The 18,340-nt window shown below is 41.5% G+C and overlaps 1 protein-coding gene across 12 annotated transcripts in view; it reads right to left on the reverse strand.

The window, feature by feature from the left end:
• The window catches only part of LOC119650633 (sodium/potassium-transporting ATPase subunit beta-2), a 124,648-nt gene that overhangs the window by 14,325 nt on the left and 91,983 nt on the right, over nt 1-18,340 (reverse strand). For all 12 annotated transcript variants that reach the window (XM_038053547.1, XM_038053543.1, XM_038053544.1 and 9 more), the window contains 4 exons: nt 12,571-12,690; nt 12,210-12,379; nt 12,009-12,119; nt 11,553-11,721 (listed from right to left, as the gene is read on the reverse strand). In XM_038053547.1, the coding sequence (XP_037909475.1) occupies nt 11,553-11,721; nt 12,009-12,119; nt 12,210-12,379; nt 12,571-12,690 (570 nt within the window). The remainder of the gene's footprint in view (nt 1-11,552; nt 11,722-12,008; nt 12,120-12,209; nt 12,380-12,570; nt 12,691-18,340) is intronic.

Consider the following 18,340-nt stretch of genomic DNA (forward strand, 5'->3'; position numbering starts at 1 on the left):
ATGCCAATACCACGGCGAATATAATATTGGGTGTATTCAACGTCTGTACACAATGAGCTATGTATAATTGCATCCACCGAATATCTGAGTAGCCTTACATTAAAAATCCACAAAACCTTTATTACCTAAGCGGCGAGCTTCCTGTTTCCAACTTGTTATAATATTATTACAAATACCTCCCTCCACCACAAACAGCTTATCAACCTATTTCCTAAATTTTTCATCCTGCATAGATGAACTTGAACAGAAACCAATTCACATCCTTATCAATTTTCCGCACGCTTAGATCAATTAATCTTTTTCCATTTGGATTAATAACATTAGATAAATAGGCCCACTTCGCAGCCAACACTACTATGAATGCTATTGGCAAATTGGGGAATATGATATGAGCTATATTTTTGAATGGTTGATGACATGTTTTAGGAAATACTTGGCTTCCTGCTAGTATTTTCCAAGCGAATGAACGTATTACCTTATGGATATTGAATTGTGTGGAAAATTCAATTTTGTATGGATTGAAATTTCAAATTGAATTGATGGCGAATTCGTGTGACCCAATTTAGCTTGGAAATTTTGCAATATGTGTGAAGATGTTGAGCCGGAGTGGGCAGTAATAGAAAATTCACCTGCAATATATATTTTTCCAGTTTCTGTTTTAGAACTAGCTAGAGACCGAGTAACCTAATAGGCGAAGTCTGACCGAAATTGTTTGGTATTCGCTAATTGACTTGTAATGATTTCCAAGGTTTTAAGGAATGCAGTCTGAAGTTCTTATAATCTTTTCAGTTGATTCGAAAAAAAGTGAGATGAGCCGATGCCCTTGAAAGACACTTGGATATTTCAAAAAATTATTCTGTTCAAATTTTAGAAGTATATAAAAAAATGATAAAAGGCAAAGAGAACTAATCGCACTGGTCCTTAAGATCTTGCAGCATCCGTGGTGTATCTTGTTACCTAATTCAGAATCGGGCAATACATCATTATCACCTTTTTTGCTCGCTCCATTCTGATCATTCGAAGCGCCACGATATAGCAAAAAGTACCAACCATAATTCAAAGCGATACTACAAACTGTGGAAAAGTGGCCACCATTAGGGCTCAGAGCTCACTGGCCCCGCAAAATGCTAAGGATGTCAAAAATGTGAATATAGAAATAACAAGCAAGCAATCAAGCAAAGTGCGATATCCGGCCAGAGCAGCGAAAAAAAGAAACCGTCATAAATTACCAAATGCCTCTGCTTCTCGATGTGTCGACAATGGTTAAAACATTAGAATCACGATTAACAAAAGAACAATTCTTCATTATATTTCATCGATGCATGACCTATACACTACCACTTCCCCCTTCTAATCAGCATATTTTTCGGTGCTGGGTATCCCGTTGGTGTGGCGGCGGCCGCAGATATTCCGAAAAGCTAAGAACTTCCAAGTAACAGTCGCGATTACTTCCCGTTTTCAAAATATAAAAGTAGAGGAAGAATTAAGGGAGTTGTGCGATGACCAAATGGTTGTCCGAGTTGCAAAAAATCAACAAAGAGGGTTCAGCTTTTCCAAAATCTAAAGAAAGTAGTGAAATTGAGTGCGAAGCAAATTAATGCTCCATTGAAGTGTGCTAACCAAGTTTAGAAATGTAAGGGAAGATCTTTCACAACGCTGTAGGTAGTCTCTAAAAACATTGTCAAAAATTTCACGTTTTATTCATTGTGTATATACTGATATACACAATGGGAATAAAGTATGAAATTAAAATGGAAACGAGCGCGAAGCTGAAAATAAAAAAAATCAATGCTGGCAACGTGAAATCGGATAACTTGGGGCCCGGGTACAGCGATCGAGAGGAAAAATCCACGACGGAACGTATCTTCTTCTTGCGTGGTTTTTGAAGTCGCCACCCTACCTTGGCCTCCACTGGCCATAATAATTGAGGATGCCCGATTCATCACCGGTCGGCTGATGGTATTTAAACCCCGAGAACCTACTCCCCCGGTCAGCTGATTATGCCAGTCGCCCAAGAATAGTTCCATATGACCAGTTGTCGACCCGTCAGCTACAATAAAAGACCGTTAATCTTTTGTCTCCGACCTAAGTCGATAACCTTGATGTTTTGCCCGTTAGGCGGAGACCCTTGCTTTGGATTCTGCTTGCCACATTTTATTGAACCAGAACCGAGGGCATGATCCATTGAAATCCTTCATGCCCATTAGCCAGCGCAGGGAGATGGTCAAGCCCAGCAGCCTTGCCCAGCTCGAGTACATAGACAGCCGAAGTGATTTCACTTTTGTTTGGAGGAGCAGCTAGTATACATACGGTGACCAGTCATTTCATCGACAAGAAAAAGGAGAATTGTATTGAAACGGCTTCTCCACCTATTATTATTATTCTGTTAAGGGAAAGTCGCACCGCGTCCTTAAAGAACTAGTATGCCCCTTTTACTGGTTATAGTGCACCTATTAATCATAGTATCTCAAGTAAGCCGATAACCGTCAGGAACTTTAGAATGTTCCCTACTTCCAGATCTTTCAGCTTTGCATCTGGTTTGTTCTCCCAGATTCTCGATCTACTTATGCACAAGTGCCAGACACTATCTTAAGACGTATATAGAGGTTCCATCACACTCCGCACAGACCCTGCATGCAGTGTCCGATTCTACACCTAGGAGGTGCTCGTTATTGTGGATAAGGATTCGACTGTTAATGTCCCTGGCCGGGCTATAGAAAGACTTAAGACCACTTACAAAATCATTCGAACTTCCACTTCAATTTTGATGCTATGTCTGCTCGTGAATGTTGCGATATCTTTCGCCAATATCGTGGTGCTTTTGAACGGCTTCCGCAATGGGTCGTTCCGTTCTATATGCAACTTTCTGAGATATTTTATACATTTAATGTTGTGATGGAGTGCATTCACCGAAACTGCCACTTTACTTTTGCGATTTTACGGAAATTTTGACCTATTTCACGAAGTAACCATAGCTAACGTAACCTTATCATTCGTTCCGATTTATGTTGCAAAATACTGAAGAGTACCTGTTTAACTAAAAAACTACTGAAAAATCATGCCTCTCAGTACAACTTAGTGTCTATTGCCGCAGTACCTATTTTGTGCCAGTTTGCCAAAACGTCAACGTTTTGCAGTACCAGAGAGCAACAGAGATACATAAAAATTGTTACATTTCCTAACGTTTGTAGTTTTCTCTAATAATATGCATATATGTGTACATTCCAGAAGCTACTTACTCCTTTCTTGAGTTCTTCAATTGTAGCTGTAGCAAAACCACTGAAAGGAGAGTAAGTCAGAGGTATGTGTTTTCATTACTAGAAATGGAGTCTTGCTCAAAAACCAGTACCATCTATATTCTGAGCAAGACTGCGAAGAATAAGGAAGCTGGCACTGTCGACGAGTAAGATGAAAAAGCCTTGATAATGGCGATAGAAGAAGAATACGAAACGCGCTGGAGACCGGCAATAGGCGAAATCTACCGCCTTCAAGCGCAATCGTTCTTAGCATGAAACGACGGCAAAGCAGTGCCAAACCTTTCGGTAATTCCGCCAGCGGCAAGCAGACCGTCAGAAATAGATTACCCGCTTTGGTTCCTCCCGGATGATCCTTGAGTTCCACATAGCATGCGAGAACCAACTCTCCGAGACTACTTCAGCTCCTGCAATGCTAAAATCAGCGACGGCTAGGAGGGCGTAAAGCTCAAATTTGTTTCAGGCCTGATTCGCAAAAAACCGGTTACTAGTACCTGGTAGCCAAGATTCGCATGAATAAGGGCAAGCTCACCGCATTGCTGCGTCTGCGAAACACCAGAATCCCCATGGACGACTGACTGCTAATCAAAAAGGGGAAACCCAGTTTCAGAGTAAGGAACGCAAACGTGAATATGTTCCACTTCGCAAAACCGGACGATGACCTGGATCCATTCGATGCTGTCCAAGGATCTGACGATATCTCTACACAAGCAAATAATACTGGGCTAATGTGCTGGTCTTTCTTCGAGAGAAAGACATCGTCATCATCAACGGCGCAACAAGCGGTATCCGGTCTAGGCCTGCCTTATTAAGGAACCCCAGACATCCCGGTATCCCGCCGAGATCCACCAATTCGATATCCCTAAAAGCTGTCTGGCATCCTGACCTACGCCATCGCTCCATCTTTGGCAGGGTCTGCCTCGTCTTCTTTTTCCACCATAGACTTTCCGAATGGGATCATCCTCATCCATACGGATTAACTGACCCGCCCATCGTAACCTATTGAGCCGGATTTTATCCACAACCTGACGGTCATGGTATCGCTCATAGATTTCGTCATTGTGTAGGCTACGGAATCGTCCATTCTCATGTAGGGGGCCAAAAATTCTTCGCAGGATTCTTCTCTCGAACGCGGCCAAGAGTTCACAATTCTTCTTGCTAAGAACCCAAGTTTTCGAGGAATACATGAGGACTGGCAAGATCATAGTCTTGTACAGTAAGAGCTTTGACCCTATGGTAAGACGTTTCGAGCGAAACAGTCTTTCTAAGCTGAAATAGGCTCTGTTGGCTGACAACAACCGTGCGCGGATTTCATCGTCATAGCTGTTATCGGTTGTGATTTTCGACCCTAGATAGGAGAAATTATCAACGGTTTCAAAGTTGTATTCTCCTATCCTTATTCTTCTTCGTGTTTGTGTTTGACTAGTGCTTTTTGATGTTGTTGGTTGATTCGTCTCCGGTGCTGACGTTGTCACCATATACTTTGTCTTGCCTTCATTGATGTGCAGCCCAAGATCTCGCGCCACCTGCTCGATCTGTATGAAGGCAGTTTGTACGTTTCGGGTGGTTCTTCCCATGATGTCGATATCGTCAGCATAGGCCAGTAGTTGGGTGGACTTCAAGAGGATGCTTGCATTTACCTCAGCATCACGGATTACTTTTTCGAGGGCCAGGTTAAAGAGGACGCATGATAGCCCATCCCCTTGTCGTAGACCGTTGTTGATGTCGAATATTCTTGAGAGTGATCCTGCTGCTTTTATCTGGCCTCGCACATTGGTCAGGGTCAGCCTAGTCAGTCTTATTAACTTCGTCGGGATACCGAATTCTCTCGTGGCCGTGTACAGTTTTACCCTGGCTATGCTATCATAGGCGGCTTTAAAGTCGATGAACAGATGGTGCAACTGTTGTCCATATTCCAACAGTTTTTCCATCGCCTGCCGCAGAGAGAAAATCTGATCTGTTGCTGATTTGCCTGGAGTGAAGCCTCTTTGGTATGGGCCAATGATGTTCTGGGCGTATGTGGCTATCCGGCCTAGCAAGATAGTGGAGAATATCTTATAGATGGTACTCAGCAACGTGATACCTCTATAATTGCTGCACTGTGTGATATCTCCCTTTTTATGTATGAGACAGATAATGCCTCGTTGCCAATCGCCAGGCATTGATACGCTGTCCCATACCTTGAGCACAGGTTGATGAACCACTTTGTGTAACTGGTCGCCTCCATATTTAACCAATTTGGCTGTAATTTCATCGGCTCCTGGCGACTTATGGTTTTTAAGCCGATGAATTGCACGGACTTTTTCTTCTATGCATGGTGGTGGCAGTATTTGTCCGTCGTCTTCAGTTGGCGGGGCCTCCAACTCGCCGATGTTCTGGTTGTTCAGTAGCTAATCAAAGTACTCAACCCATCGCTCCAATATGCCCATTCTGTCGGAAATCAGATTTCCCTCTTTGTCTCGGCAGGATGAGCATCGAGGTGTATAAGGCTTCATGCTGCTGACTTGTTGGTAAAACTTCCGCGCCTGCTGCGGTTGCTCCCTGTACTTTTCTAGTTCACAGACTTGTTGGTTCTCCCAGGCTTCCTTTTTCCGTCTGTGAAGTCGTTTCTCCGCTCGACGGAGTTCGTGATAAGACTCTGCGCGTGCCCGCGTTCTTTGAGAATGCAACATTACTCGATATGCGGCATTCTTCCATTCCGTTCCTAGCTTACATTCATCGCCAAACCAGCCGTTCCTACTCCTTTTGCGGCTGGGGCCAAGTATGCCTGTGGCCGTATCCATGATAACGTTCTTCAGGTGGTTGTGAAAATTATTTGTTGATGCTTCATCTCCAGGTCCTCTGTTAACTGCAGTTATTGCGGCATCCATTTCCCTCTTATAGGTGTCGCGGAGGGTTGTGTTGAGGCTTATATTTCTAAACTTGCCTCGCAACCGCAGAGTGCATAGCCGTTCGCTTATGTTTTCAAAGCCGATAACAGCAGGTTTCATTTTTTGGCTGACTAAGAAACCTACTCCGAGCACATGGTTTACTAGATGACCGCTATAATATATGGTGTAGCGGCTCTTCTCCAGGAAACCAGTCCCTGTCCATCGCATCCCTTCTAACGCTGTTATATCAGCCCTATATTGGGACAGAGTATCGGCTAGCTGGTCATCAGCTTCACCACCGCACAGGGAGGGCACATTCCATGAGAAAATGCGCAAATCGTTAACCGTTGTCGTTGCCGGGTCCGTCGTTTTAAAGTCCATCCTGTCCGAGGCTCCTTTCGTGGCTCCGTAACATCGGTTTTCCATGTAGGGTTGTCAGCCCTACCCAACCCCCAACCTGGAGGACCAGTTGGTACAGTTTGTTCCGTTTTTAGGCGCGGGAGACTCGCTTTCATCCTTCTCCGTCTACAGCTTTCCGTTACGAAAGAGCTCCCAGCGGCCAGCACGTGGAGGTGGAGATAGGGTTTGGTAGTAGAGCTGTTGGTATTGGTTCAGCAGGCATTTCCCAGGTTTTATGCTCCATCGTGGGTACCAATCCACGTTTCGCCCTGGGACCTATACTACCATTTGACCAGAAAGACATCGACGTCACATTAATGCAGGAGTCATTGGTCGGAGTAGGCCAAACTATCAAAGGGCTCCAAGTTCTAGTAACCTGACCATAGCCAAACTGGAGCAGACGCGAGTGGAGCATATCTATATCTCCTCAATGTGCATATCTCACGATCGATCATTACAAGGACTACAACACCTGACGCAGCGCATACTTATCGGCTGTGGTGTCAATGCGAGGCACACTCTTTGGAGCAGTTCCAAAATCAACGAAAAAGTTAGTCTTTTTGACTTTATAAATAAGACAGAGGCAGATGTACTGCCGTTATTACATACTAATAGGTGTGTAACAACAGCAGTACATCAACCTTCCCCTTCTCCCACACGGAAATTTTAACAGTTGGGGGAAGGTCTTTGATATCACTCAACGAATCGACAATACAACTTTCAAGGTAGAGAACTGGTAATTGTCTGACCAGGGATCAGAACACAATTGGATACGTTATGTCTAAATCTCACTGAAGAAGTCTCTCGCCCTTTTAGAGACTCCAAGAGGATCCACTAGAAGAATTTGGTGAAGTTACCAGGAGCAAACTCTCCCGTGCTTCCAATGGTAGCATCAAAACAAAAGAGGAACTAGAGCCGTAGCTCGTGGCTTTGGAAAAGGCATTCGAAATCGCCTTTAAAGTTTCATACTCTACATAATATAGCAAAAGGACGTTGCCAGCATGGTGAAATGATGGTCTGTCCAATCTTAGGAGACTGATACGGAATACAATACCTGTTATAGGCACAAATTCTAGTAAGTATACATGAACCCTAAAGAGGAAGAAGTCGGTCATCAAGACTGGCAGAGCTGTTATCAGAACATTGAAAGCTCCAGCGAGTCTATGAGTCCCAGTAAGATTTTGGTCAAGAAACATAGAAACTCACTTTCCTAGAAGGTCGGCAGGATTCTGATAAGACCCAGGAGCAGCTAGTTTATACGCATTGTGGTGAAAGATTATCAAATGGGATTGTAGGTGTCGGTCGCTATACTAAAAGCAATATAGTTTAGCTATCTTCGTGGATATAGTATTCAATAACGTTGGTACCAAAACCGTCATAGAGTCTTCATGACGACTTTGGTACCAGGTTAGGATTGGAAGAGAGCCACGCATTGGATAACATCCATACAGAAACCCAGGGAGATGCAATTGGATCTTGGAGGTAACCACTTCTACGAATATTGAACAAGACCGAAGTGAAAGTGGTGACGTTTGTCGGTCACTTAGTGATATTGATGGCAGAGACGTTGGCCTCGCCCCGTTTAATCATAGGAAGCCTATTGGGAAAAGTACGAATAAGAGCTACAAGATACGGGTGTGGCATATATATTCGCGAAACTGATGCTATTTAATGCCGAAACTGATGCTATTTTTCACTAGGACAACTGTATCCAAATTTTGTCATCCTGGATCCTAAGTTAAACATAGAACTGAGCGCGAGAAGACCTGTATAGCCTTCCATGACTGCCAGTGGACGTTTCCAAGAAATTGGTTTCTCCGGCCGGAGACGGTTTCCAGAATGTATATAACCATAGTTCATCCCATCCTAACGAAATATCATCTCCTATCTTTCATGCCCTAAGGTGGTTCTAAAGCCCCGTCTATCCATCGTAATCTTCTCGTAATAATCTACCATAATTATGATACTCGTAACGAAGCGTTTTGTGTCTCTTAAGATACGTTATCATAACTTATTTAGGAGTATTCCTGTTTTTAAACTACGTTTTCCAGAATTCATATGTGACTTTAGCTTCTACTTGACGACAAATAAATATCGAACTGTAATCGCTTGTAGCTTAGCATTCTGACTTCGTATAATATGATGCACTTATAAGAAGAAAAGTATAAAAATACTTCACTCTTTCGGTTGTGTGTTGAAAATCCCTTTTCAGAAGAAGACTTTAATGCACTTTTTACATTTTCTGAATTATAAGTTATTGATCTAGAATTCGGTACCTAACCTATATGAATATATCGGATTCAATTAAGAGGATCCGCCAAAGCATCCAACGTTAAACCCTCAGGGTCTACAATTTTAAGATGTACGAGTATCTCTGATAGGTAGATAGGTATCACTGTATTTAGTGTTCTCATGCACCATTTTGATGCCGCAAACTTGAATCGGCTTATCCCAGCTCAGATTTTTAGGGTCATCATAGAATTTACGAAAGATAGCATCGCCCCAATCTATTTCTTCGAAGTTCCTAAAGAATTGTTTACCTACTGCCCGAGAGCTGGTCCTAGCTATAAATAGACAGTCGCAAAAGAAATGCCTGATATTTCCCAATTTTGGTAAGGCGAATTGTGGGGTATGCCAAATGTGGCGGCATAGTCCCTTATAGGCCAGTATTCCGTGCAAACCAGTACGCGTGTTCCTGTACGCGTTTGTAGTCATCTGGCTCAAAAGTTCCCCCGGTCCGGCCGTGTTGGCCCTTGACTTGGTGCAAGTGATGAGCCCATGTTCCTTTGAAAGGGAATCCAAAGTGTGTTATCTAGTTCCTTCAGCGCCCTATCAGTTTGGAGGATGTCCTCGCTGAGTACAAAACCTTAACGACTAGATTGAAAATGTTACGCTTAGGGCTCTGAGACACCGACAGCCTTCTAGTATCGCCAGTGCATCCGCCTGGGAAACACTGGCGTATTCTGGAAAACCCTACGACTCGAGGATACCGTGTATATTCGAGAAAACCTCTGGACTGACTTCAGACACCATTGTTGATCCGTCGAGACATTCTAGTGCCAGAAGCTGTATTAATTGCCGTTAAGCATCATATTCCTATTACCCCTGGTGGTGGTGCTCAGAGGTGGCGGCGAGGAAGATGAGGCGGCAGCCCTTTCGGCTAAACCAAAACCAAGTGGCCGAGGAGAACCTCCATAGTGGTGGCACCGGGAGACGCTGTAATCACTTTGGTTTGCCGGCCGTGATTCAGTAGGCGAATGCTCCAAAGGTATAATCAGGGCGATCAGACCCGAGTCTGCACAGGGACTCATCTGAAGTGGTCACGAAACCTTACCAGGGGTATACTGGTACCATGGGAACCGGACAAGCCCCTGGACTCACATACTTCGGGTGAACTCCTGTTGTATGTGAGGACAGCTCGGTTATTTGCGGTTGGACTCCCACTAGGGGAGTTTCATGGTGGTTGTGGTTATGCTCAAGCGAGAAGAGACCTTCGGGCATCGGCGTTGTGTTGCGTTTCAAAACGGGTACAGTACTCCTTAGTTCGGTAGAAATTTAGGGAGGTCTTGCATCCACCAGTATGAATGCTAAGTCATGCACTTGGTATAGACTGGTACCGTTGTTGCTTGTCTCAGCGGGGTTGTGATTGTGGTCACAAAATCAATCCGTGTCTTAAGAAGACCGTGGGATTAAGTTGCAAGACAGGTGCTCACGTTAAACCCTCAAGGATTTAACTGCCCCTGGTGGTAATGAGGGGCGCGTATTGATTAATTCCTCGAGACCAAGAGTTGTTTCGGGGACAGAATGGCGCATCTAAAGGGTGTTCAGTGGCCAACGTCAACAGTTTTCAATGCATCCGATACAGTAAGCATTATTATTTGAGAGTATTTGACCGTAAGCAACCCTCTGGCGTAGACCACTGGTCCGACCACTTGGAAGAAACGGAAGCAATTAATGAAACGCTTTTGTGTTAACTATAGGATTTTCTCCTCTAAATACTGCGATATGGTGTGGCAAAGCAGATTGTCGGAAGAAAACTAAATTGAGACAATAATTCAGTAAAGAGAATGAATTGTTGAAGCTCGAATATGATAACCAAGACTTTCTACCTTATCCTTACAAAAAAATTAACTACTTCGACTTTATTATTTTTACAACGCCGAGATAAGGGACAAGTATGTTAAATACATTTCACTTAAATTACGCAAACCCAACTTTGAAAACAAAAATTGTAGTAGGATTGAAAACGAAGGAAAGAAAAATTAAAAGGTAAATCCAGGCACCTACTGGGGGGGGGAGCTACGGGCAGAGTAAAGAATAAACAAATGATAATGGATATTTCAAGGAAATTTGTAATAAGACACAAACTTTAATGAAAATTTCCTAGAGCTGCTCTCTATCATCCTTCCACCAGGATAAGTTTGCCACTCTGCATTGCAAGTAGATGCGTCTGAGTAGAATTCAGTGCTAACCACTAAGAATAGGGTTGGGTTAGCAACAGAACCAACAACGTTAATAACTGCTCGTTCATCAACCCTCACACAGCCAAGATTAACATCAAAGGGTCGGGAATAGGTACCCTTGCAGTGAGTTTGGTTAGGGTAATCGCACATTCTATGAATTTTTCTGTTGTTCTGGTGCTGACGTGCATAAAATTCCAGCTCCTTCCAACCCGAAGCTCCGGTTTATGGGAAAGTCTTAAAATAGCAACCACCGCAAATGAAACTGCTTAAATTGTAGTAAAGTTTTGTGTTGCGGTATGCAGTGTTTTTCTTTCCCTTGGCTTCAAGTACCGGCATACATTATAAATAACGTGCACTCATTCTGTGCCCTACATTCGCTAAAACTGTTATGCATAACGAGTGGAAGGTGCATGTTTGTCTGTTGGTTTAGTCATAGAAATTTGCATCGATCCGGCGAATGTTTGATTGTGGAGGTTGTCTACCCTTTATGCAACTAATAACACAGCTTCTATTGAGAACATATGGTAATTTATGCAGGTACAAATGTGTAAAGGGTAAGTACTTACTTTTTGGTCGCTCGAAATATACAGCAACTAGAGGTGGCATGTAACCTTCGATATTTTTGAAGGGGAAATAGAATCCGGGGAATCCCCTTCGTGGAATATATTGTATAGCACCAATACTTTCTACATCTGCTGGATTTTCACCCTCGCACGATACCCAAATAACGTTTGTCTGAAAGGAAACAATGGCGTGAGTTGGGAAAATAATCTCATTAGGTTAATAATAAGTGGATCACGAGAGCTAACTTACGTATTACTATCTTCATTCCTATTACCTAGTTACGAAGTTACACATAAATAATAAGGGGAGTTGCACGATAATGGCCCTTCGAGAATGATATCAACCGAAATCAAATCAAACGAAAATATAATCAAACCCATAATCTACCTAGTACTAGGAAGTATGGATTTAAGGAGCGAATATTTCTGTTGAAATTCTTCCAAGCCTCCTTAACTTACGTTTTTTGTTCCTCGGGCTGCTTCAGCTCGAATATGTTCCTTCAGATCTTCGGGCATATGTGGTGAAAGTTTTGTTGTATCGTTGTACATATCTGGATACCAGTTATAAATCTAATCAGGTCAAACGTAAATAATTCGATTAGTGCCAATAGTTCCTATCGAACATTTCTTATGCTTATTCGATTAGCAACAAAGAATTACCTTATTTAATTTTAAAAATATACAAGGAGCGGCTTTTGGATAATTGAATTGATTATCTCTTGTGCATGGATAGAAGCCATCAATATTAACTATGCAAACTTTACCCTCTGGTGGTGGGTTATCGAAATCGCACTTAACACGATTTTCTGCTCCGGGAGCATTTCTATATGCTGTTGTTTGTGTAGATGATGTTAAGGGGGTTGAAAAGAAAGAAAGAATTCAAGTGAATAATGGTTACGATTTAGCAAACACTTTACAAAATCATATCCACACTCTCTATATATTCAATGGGTGGCAAGTCAAAGGCATTTCATGGGCAGCTTGCTTGCCGAGGTGTAATCAGATATCAAATTGTACTTACTCTCTAAAAACCGTTCTGTCTCTTCGATCCAGTATTTCATATTGTCAGGCTTCCCTGCATCATACCAAATTAACGTACTTTCTACATTCGATTCTGGTGGCATTGGACGAAAACCTAGACCTGAAAGTAGAAGATAATAGGAAACACGTAAAGGTCAATGGTTTCTTTGTAGATATTTAATAACTGAATTGGAGGCTGTTCACAGCTATGATGAGGTGACTAGAAGTGACATATTATGAAATGAAAATTGCTTTTTAGAATTGACAAAATATTGGCAGTCCTAAATATGCAGTCAACTGTTTGCAGTTTGGGTAGGTTAGAGAAAATCTTTTTAGTCGAAAGGACGCCACGACAAATAGTGTGAATACCAATTGGTTAGTTACTCCCAAAGTTTTTTTTTCCGTGAAACATTTTTTCTAGTGAGCTTGGGATGGACCATCCGAGTTGAAGCCGATCTAGAAAGGTGTTTTATCCTAAAAGCATAACGACATGAAGGTCTAGCCGCAAATTCTGAAGCTACACTGAAGTGCTCCTTCAACTTCTTTTTGCATATTTTCTTCCGTACAGAAGTCACCACTTGAAATGCCCCTATTGATATAGCAGACATACCGCACAACTAGAGAAACCTACAAACTGGCGCGACATCCCTTCTTTTCGTTTTCATAGATCCGCAATTTCTGAAAACAAAAATGGGAATCACCAAAAATCTTTTCGAAAACTGGATTTAGCCACCCGCACGAATTCCAAACTCACTTCAAAATGTCGTCACTTGCCAAACAATGATGGTGGCGAACTCGGACACTCTGATTGGACAGATATCACTGTTAATGTCACTTAACCAGAAATTAGTTACAATCGGGTTCAATTTGATTTGATTGAATAAACCCCAGACTCTAGTTAATAAAACTTTTATACTGATCTTAAAGGTTCAAGTGTGAAAAAGAAATGATTATATTCTTATCCAATAAAATGCCCCAAACTTCCCAAAAACGCTCTGTTAGTCCGTTAATTAAGGCCCAGTTTTACTGCAAGTTCTGCAAGCAAATTTCACCGTCCTTATCGAAGATCAAGTTAAACTTTACAGTTGAACTATAATATTAGTTGTTTTCGGAACAATAGCTACATACATATAAAACGTTTTGCATTAGCCCGAGACAAACGCTACAAATGCTACTGATGATATTGAAAGATGCTATATAGTAAAGCAAATATCCTGCTCGTCGGCGCCACTGATACTACAATATGTTAAGATAGATGACACCAGTTAAAATAGCGGTCTCTTATCTGGCTTTGCTTATAATTAATAGGGATGACAACGGTGTGAACTAGAAAATTCAACAGTCGAGATAGATTAACATCTAACTGAAAAGGTTGAGTCCATGTTGGTACATAAGCCAAAGAAAGTTTGAACCAAGCCTCCCGAAAAATAAGTAATGAAGAAAGAAGGTAAGCAATTGTCTCGAATACAAAAATGATAAGCTTTTGTCATTTATTACAGTGTCTCTATAGGCGGGAAATACATTTAGGAACAGGAAAACTTATCTTCAAAAGATAATTAACAAGACAAGTCATCAGTTCCTACAGCAAGTGATTGAGAAAGTTGAACACAAGAATGCGTGAAAAGTATTGGCTGAAATGCTGCGAATTACAGAAGAGCTGATTGCTGACAATACGGCATCACCTGTATGAATAATAGCGGAAGCAATCCTTGATCGAACTCCCAAATACAATTATCTCGAAGCTCGGGAAGGCCTCAACGAGTATCACCAGGGTGAACCAGAAGAACTAAACTGTTGTTCAGTTACTATATACGACTAATGAGCGAAACTTCACAATGAATATTCAAGCGCAACTAAGTGAGGATACGAGGTTTGTCGATATACACACGAGACTTTAAACATCCCCATAAATATCTCAGGGGAGCATGGCTAAAAAAATTCGGCGTGATCAGGAATCGAATGTTGACCAACCAATATGGATTGTTGCGTCAACGATTATTACTATTATTATATGTCGCTCTACACATGCTGTTAGGTCCTCCCGCCCTCCTCCTTCTCGAAATCGACACACTGATCCAAAATGACCCGCAGGGTGTTGATGTGATCAATGGTGGAGGATCCAGAGCGGAAGACACCCTGCGCTTGGTCGATTAATCTTTCGAGATGTTTTTTAATATGTTCCGGGGTAGTTTTAACTATTATCTTTGTAACGTTAGGAAGCACACAAGTACCCCTCCAATTGTTGCACTCAATGCAAGTATCTTTTATGTGAATCTTGAGATTATCAGCAGGTAGATCTCATATTCCCAAAATTTCCGTATGAGTGAAAGAAGCAGCTCTGTAGAAACCAGCTCAGCAGGTCATTTATTCCCCTCTGGAAAGTGATTTACTACCGTTTACTGCATTTAATAGAGTGTCTCTGAAAAGAAAATAGTTGGGTGAATGCCATCTTACTTTTCATTTACCGCATTTGAAAATTACGAAATTTTCAGAACCTTTTAGATCATCAGTTAACATACATCTCGCAGTTTACTATAGGCATGCTCTTTGTGCCTCAGAAGGAGTTTGGCAAGATCCACCTGCGTAGATTAAGACAAAGTGTTTATAATCACTACGATCGATTTGAACCCCCAAATTTAAAAGGAAATTCGGATGAATCATCCAGATTCAGTACGTCTCCTGTTCATTCCTTCGTAGATTATAGAGCATCCACATAGTTTCAGTTTTCAATCAAAATATGCTTCAATTTCATTATCATCACACTTATTGGTCATCAAGTGATAAGCCTAAAACAGTATACTAGCACAAATAGAAACACAAACGAGATTCGAATCCAAAACAAGATCGAGAGACTGACCCTCAACCATCTCGACCATCACACCCGTTAATAAAGCAGCGAAATTTCACCTCGTTTTTTTATTTTTCTCCGGTTTGGAACATTGTCATAAAAACTGGTAGATATCTAATTTTGCTGGCTTAGTCTTTCATATTTTTATATCTTATATTTGGATGAAGGGACGGTTATTTTCAGTCAGAAAACAGTTCCCGATCATATAGGAAATGAGAGTGAATCAATTAGCAGACTCCTTTCCAAGCTCTGCCTCTAATCGACAGGTTCACAGTGCAGCAGTTTGCCCTTCCTTTTCTACATAAGGAATCGAACTAGTTGTTTTAACAATCCTTTGACAGTTCAATAGCTTTGAACAGGTTTTCTCAATAACTCTTTTACAGGATATATCTTTTCTCCTTCCAGTGTACCATTATCCACCTTATGATCGAAATAGAAGGAAATAGAAATTCAAAAGCTTTCTCCAAGTAGATAAGACCGGTTGTGTGATTACGATTATACTGTAAACCCTACGTCCCCCAATGCTATCCGTTCGCATTCCAGTGACCAATGTATGATTCGGGCATACTTTTACGTTATTGTCAAAAATAGGGTCATTGTCTCTCTCGCTCGTAAGGATTATATTATTAGATTGCGTTGTGTACAATTATGTGTAACCTATTTTTATTATTACGAGATCTTTGCAGCAGTAATCAGGTCGCAACGTTGATTATGCTTAAAATACGCTTTTAAAGACTTAACAGCAGGTAATTCTATAGTAAGGACAAATAATCCTGGGAATGACTAACTCTTATCCTCTTAGGGCAAACGAGAAGTTACGAAAACTCAGCGACGGGTCTTTTGTGCGATTTTAATGAGGATAAATGTAGAAAACATAATTAAATTTTCTCCCCCCATCTCAGATGCGGACATGCATATATAATCCTGAATAAAGAGCAAAGAAGATAAGTATGCGTAGGTATTTCAAATATGTACAATTCGCTCGTTCGGTACTTAATTGCATTCACTGGAAATTTCAACCAAATTATTCGTGAATGACTAAGACGAAGATGCAATTAAGTTATAGACAATACAGATTTGGGTATATATATAGTCCATGCATACAAATGCCAACAATATGTCCTTGTCCCTGATGAAAGCGAACCGCTCGAAAGACTGTAATTTCCAGTGTAAAGCTGCGTATGCTTAGTAAGGTCTGCAAATTATAAGGACGTCCTAATTTCGGGAAAACCAATGAAAGCAGAAACTACATATTTCCCCCAACTTATTGTCGAGGTTATACGTAGAGGAATTTAAGTAATTTTGAAAGTTGTGGAGAATTTGACTTCTCATGTGATAAACGAAATTGACAATGTTATAGTAGATCTTTTTATAAGAACCCTAAATAAAATATAGGAACATGTCGACGGGTTTTGAATCGGGGAACTCAGCCAACTGTTCTCAAAAAAGAGAATAAGATGAAAAAAAAGTACCTTAAGAAGATGAGAAACAAAAAAAAATGTTTTGGCCGAATTAAACAGCTAAATATAGTTGAAGGGTAGAGAAAATAGCAAATAATTAGAACACATTGTTAAATAGAATTCACTTGACTAAATGGAAAAACGGATTAGCGAAGCCACGAAATCGCTCGTATTATGCATTAATTTTTGAGAAATCAAACCATTGAAATATTTAAATAAAAAAATAATAGCAGTGCAACAATAAAACCTGACAAAGAGAACTTAGAATTGCACCTAAATAAGAAATGTTGTAGAACTCTCTCTTCAGCTTTCACGGCGAGGTTCATCCTGTGTTTAAAACCGCGATGCCTTAGTATGGAACTCTAGACATCCCGGTCTTGCGCCGAAGTCCACCAATTCGTTATCCCTAAAAGCTTTCTGGCGTCCTGACCCATGCTATCGCTCCATCTGAGGTAGGGTTTGCCTCGTCTTCTTTTTCTAACATATTCTTGACTTTCGTCATCTACAAGGACCTGACCGTCATGGTATCGCTCATAGATTTCATCGTTATAGAGGCTACAGAATCGTCCATCCTCATGTAGGAGACCAACAATTCTTCGGAGGATTCTTCTCTCGAACGCGGCCAAGAATTCGCAATTTTTCTTTCTAAGAACCCGAAGTCTCCGAGGAACATATGAGGACTGGCAAGATCATAGTCTTCTACAGTAAGTACAGGCCTATGGTGAGACGTTTCGAGCGGAACAGTCTTTGTAAGCTGAAATAGGCTCTGTTGGCTGACAACAACCGTGCGCGGATTTCATCATCGTAGCTGTTATCGGTAATGATGTTCCACCCTAGATAGGAGAAGTTATCAGCGGTCTCAAGGTGTTAGTCTCCTATCTTTATTCTTCACGTTTCACCAGTGCGATTTGATGTTGTTGATTGGTTGATTTTGGGAGCTGACGTTGCTATTATGTTTCGTCTTGCAGCCCAAGATCTCGCGCCACCTGCTCGATCTGGATGAAGGCAGTTTGTACGTCTCGGATCGTTAGTGGACTTAAAAATGATCACGGTTCTCGCGTTTAACTCAGCATCATGGATGATTTTTTCCAGGACCAGGTTAAAGAGGATGCATGATAAGCACCCCTTATCTTACACCGTTCTTGGTGTTGAATGGTCTCAAGAACGATCCTGCTGCTTTTATCTGGCCTCGAATATTGGTCAGGGTCTGCCTAGTCAGTCTTGTCAATTTCATCGCTATACCGAATTCTCTCGGGGTCGTGTAGAGTTTGACCCTGTCTATTTGGCAGTAGTTTTTCGATTACCTACCGCAGTGAGAAAATTTGATATGTTGCTCATTTGCCTAGAGTGAAGCCTATTTGGTATGAACCAATGATCTTCTGGGTGTATGGAGCTATCCGACCTAGCAAGATAGCGGAGAACATCTTATAGTTGGTACTCAGCAATGTAATACCTTTATAATT

This window comes from Hermetia illucens, chromosome 3, assembly GCF_905115235.1.
Source record: "Hermetia illucens chromosome 3, iHerIll2.2.curated.20191125, whole genome shotgun sequence".
Classification (NCBI taxonomy): Eukaryota; Metazoa; Arthropoda; class Insecta; order Diptera; family Stratiomyidae; genus Hermetia; species Hermetia illucens.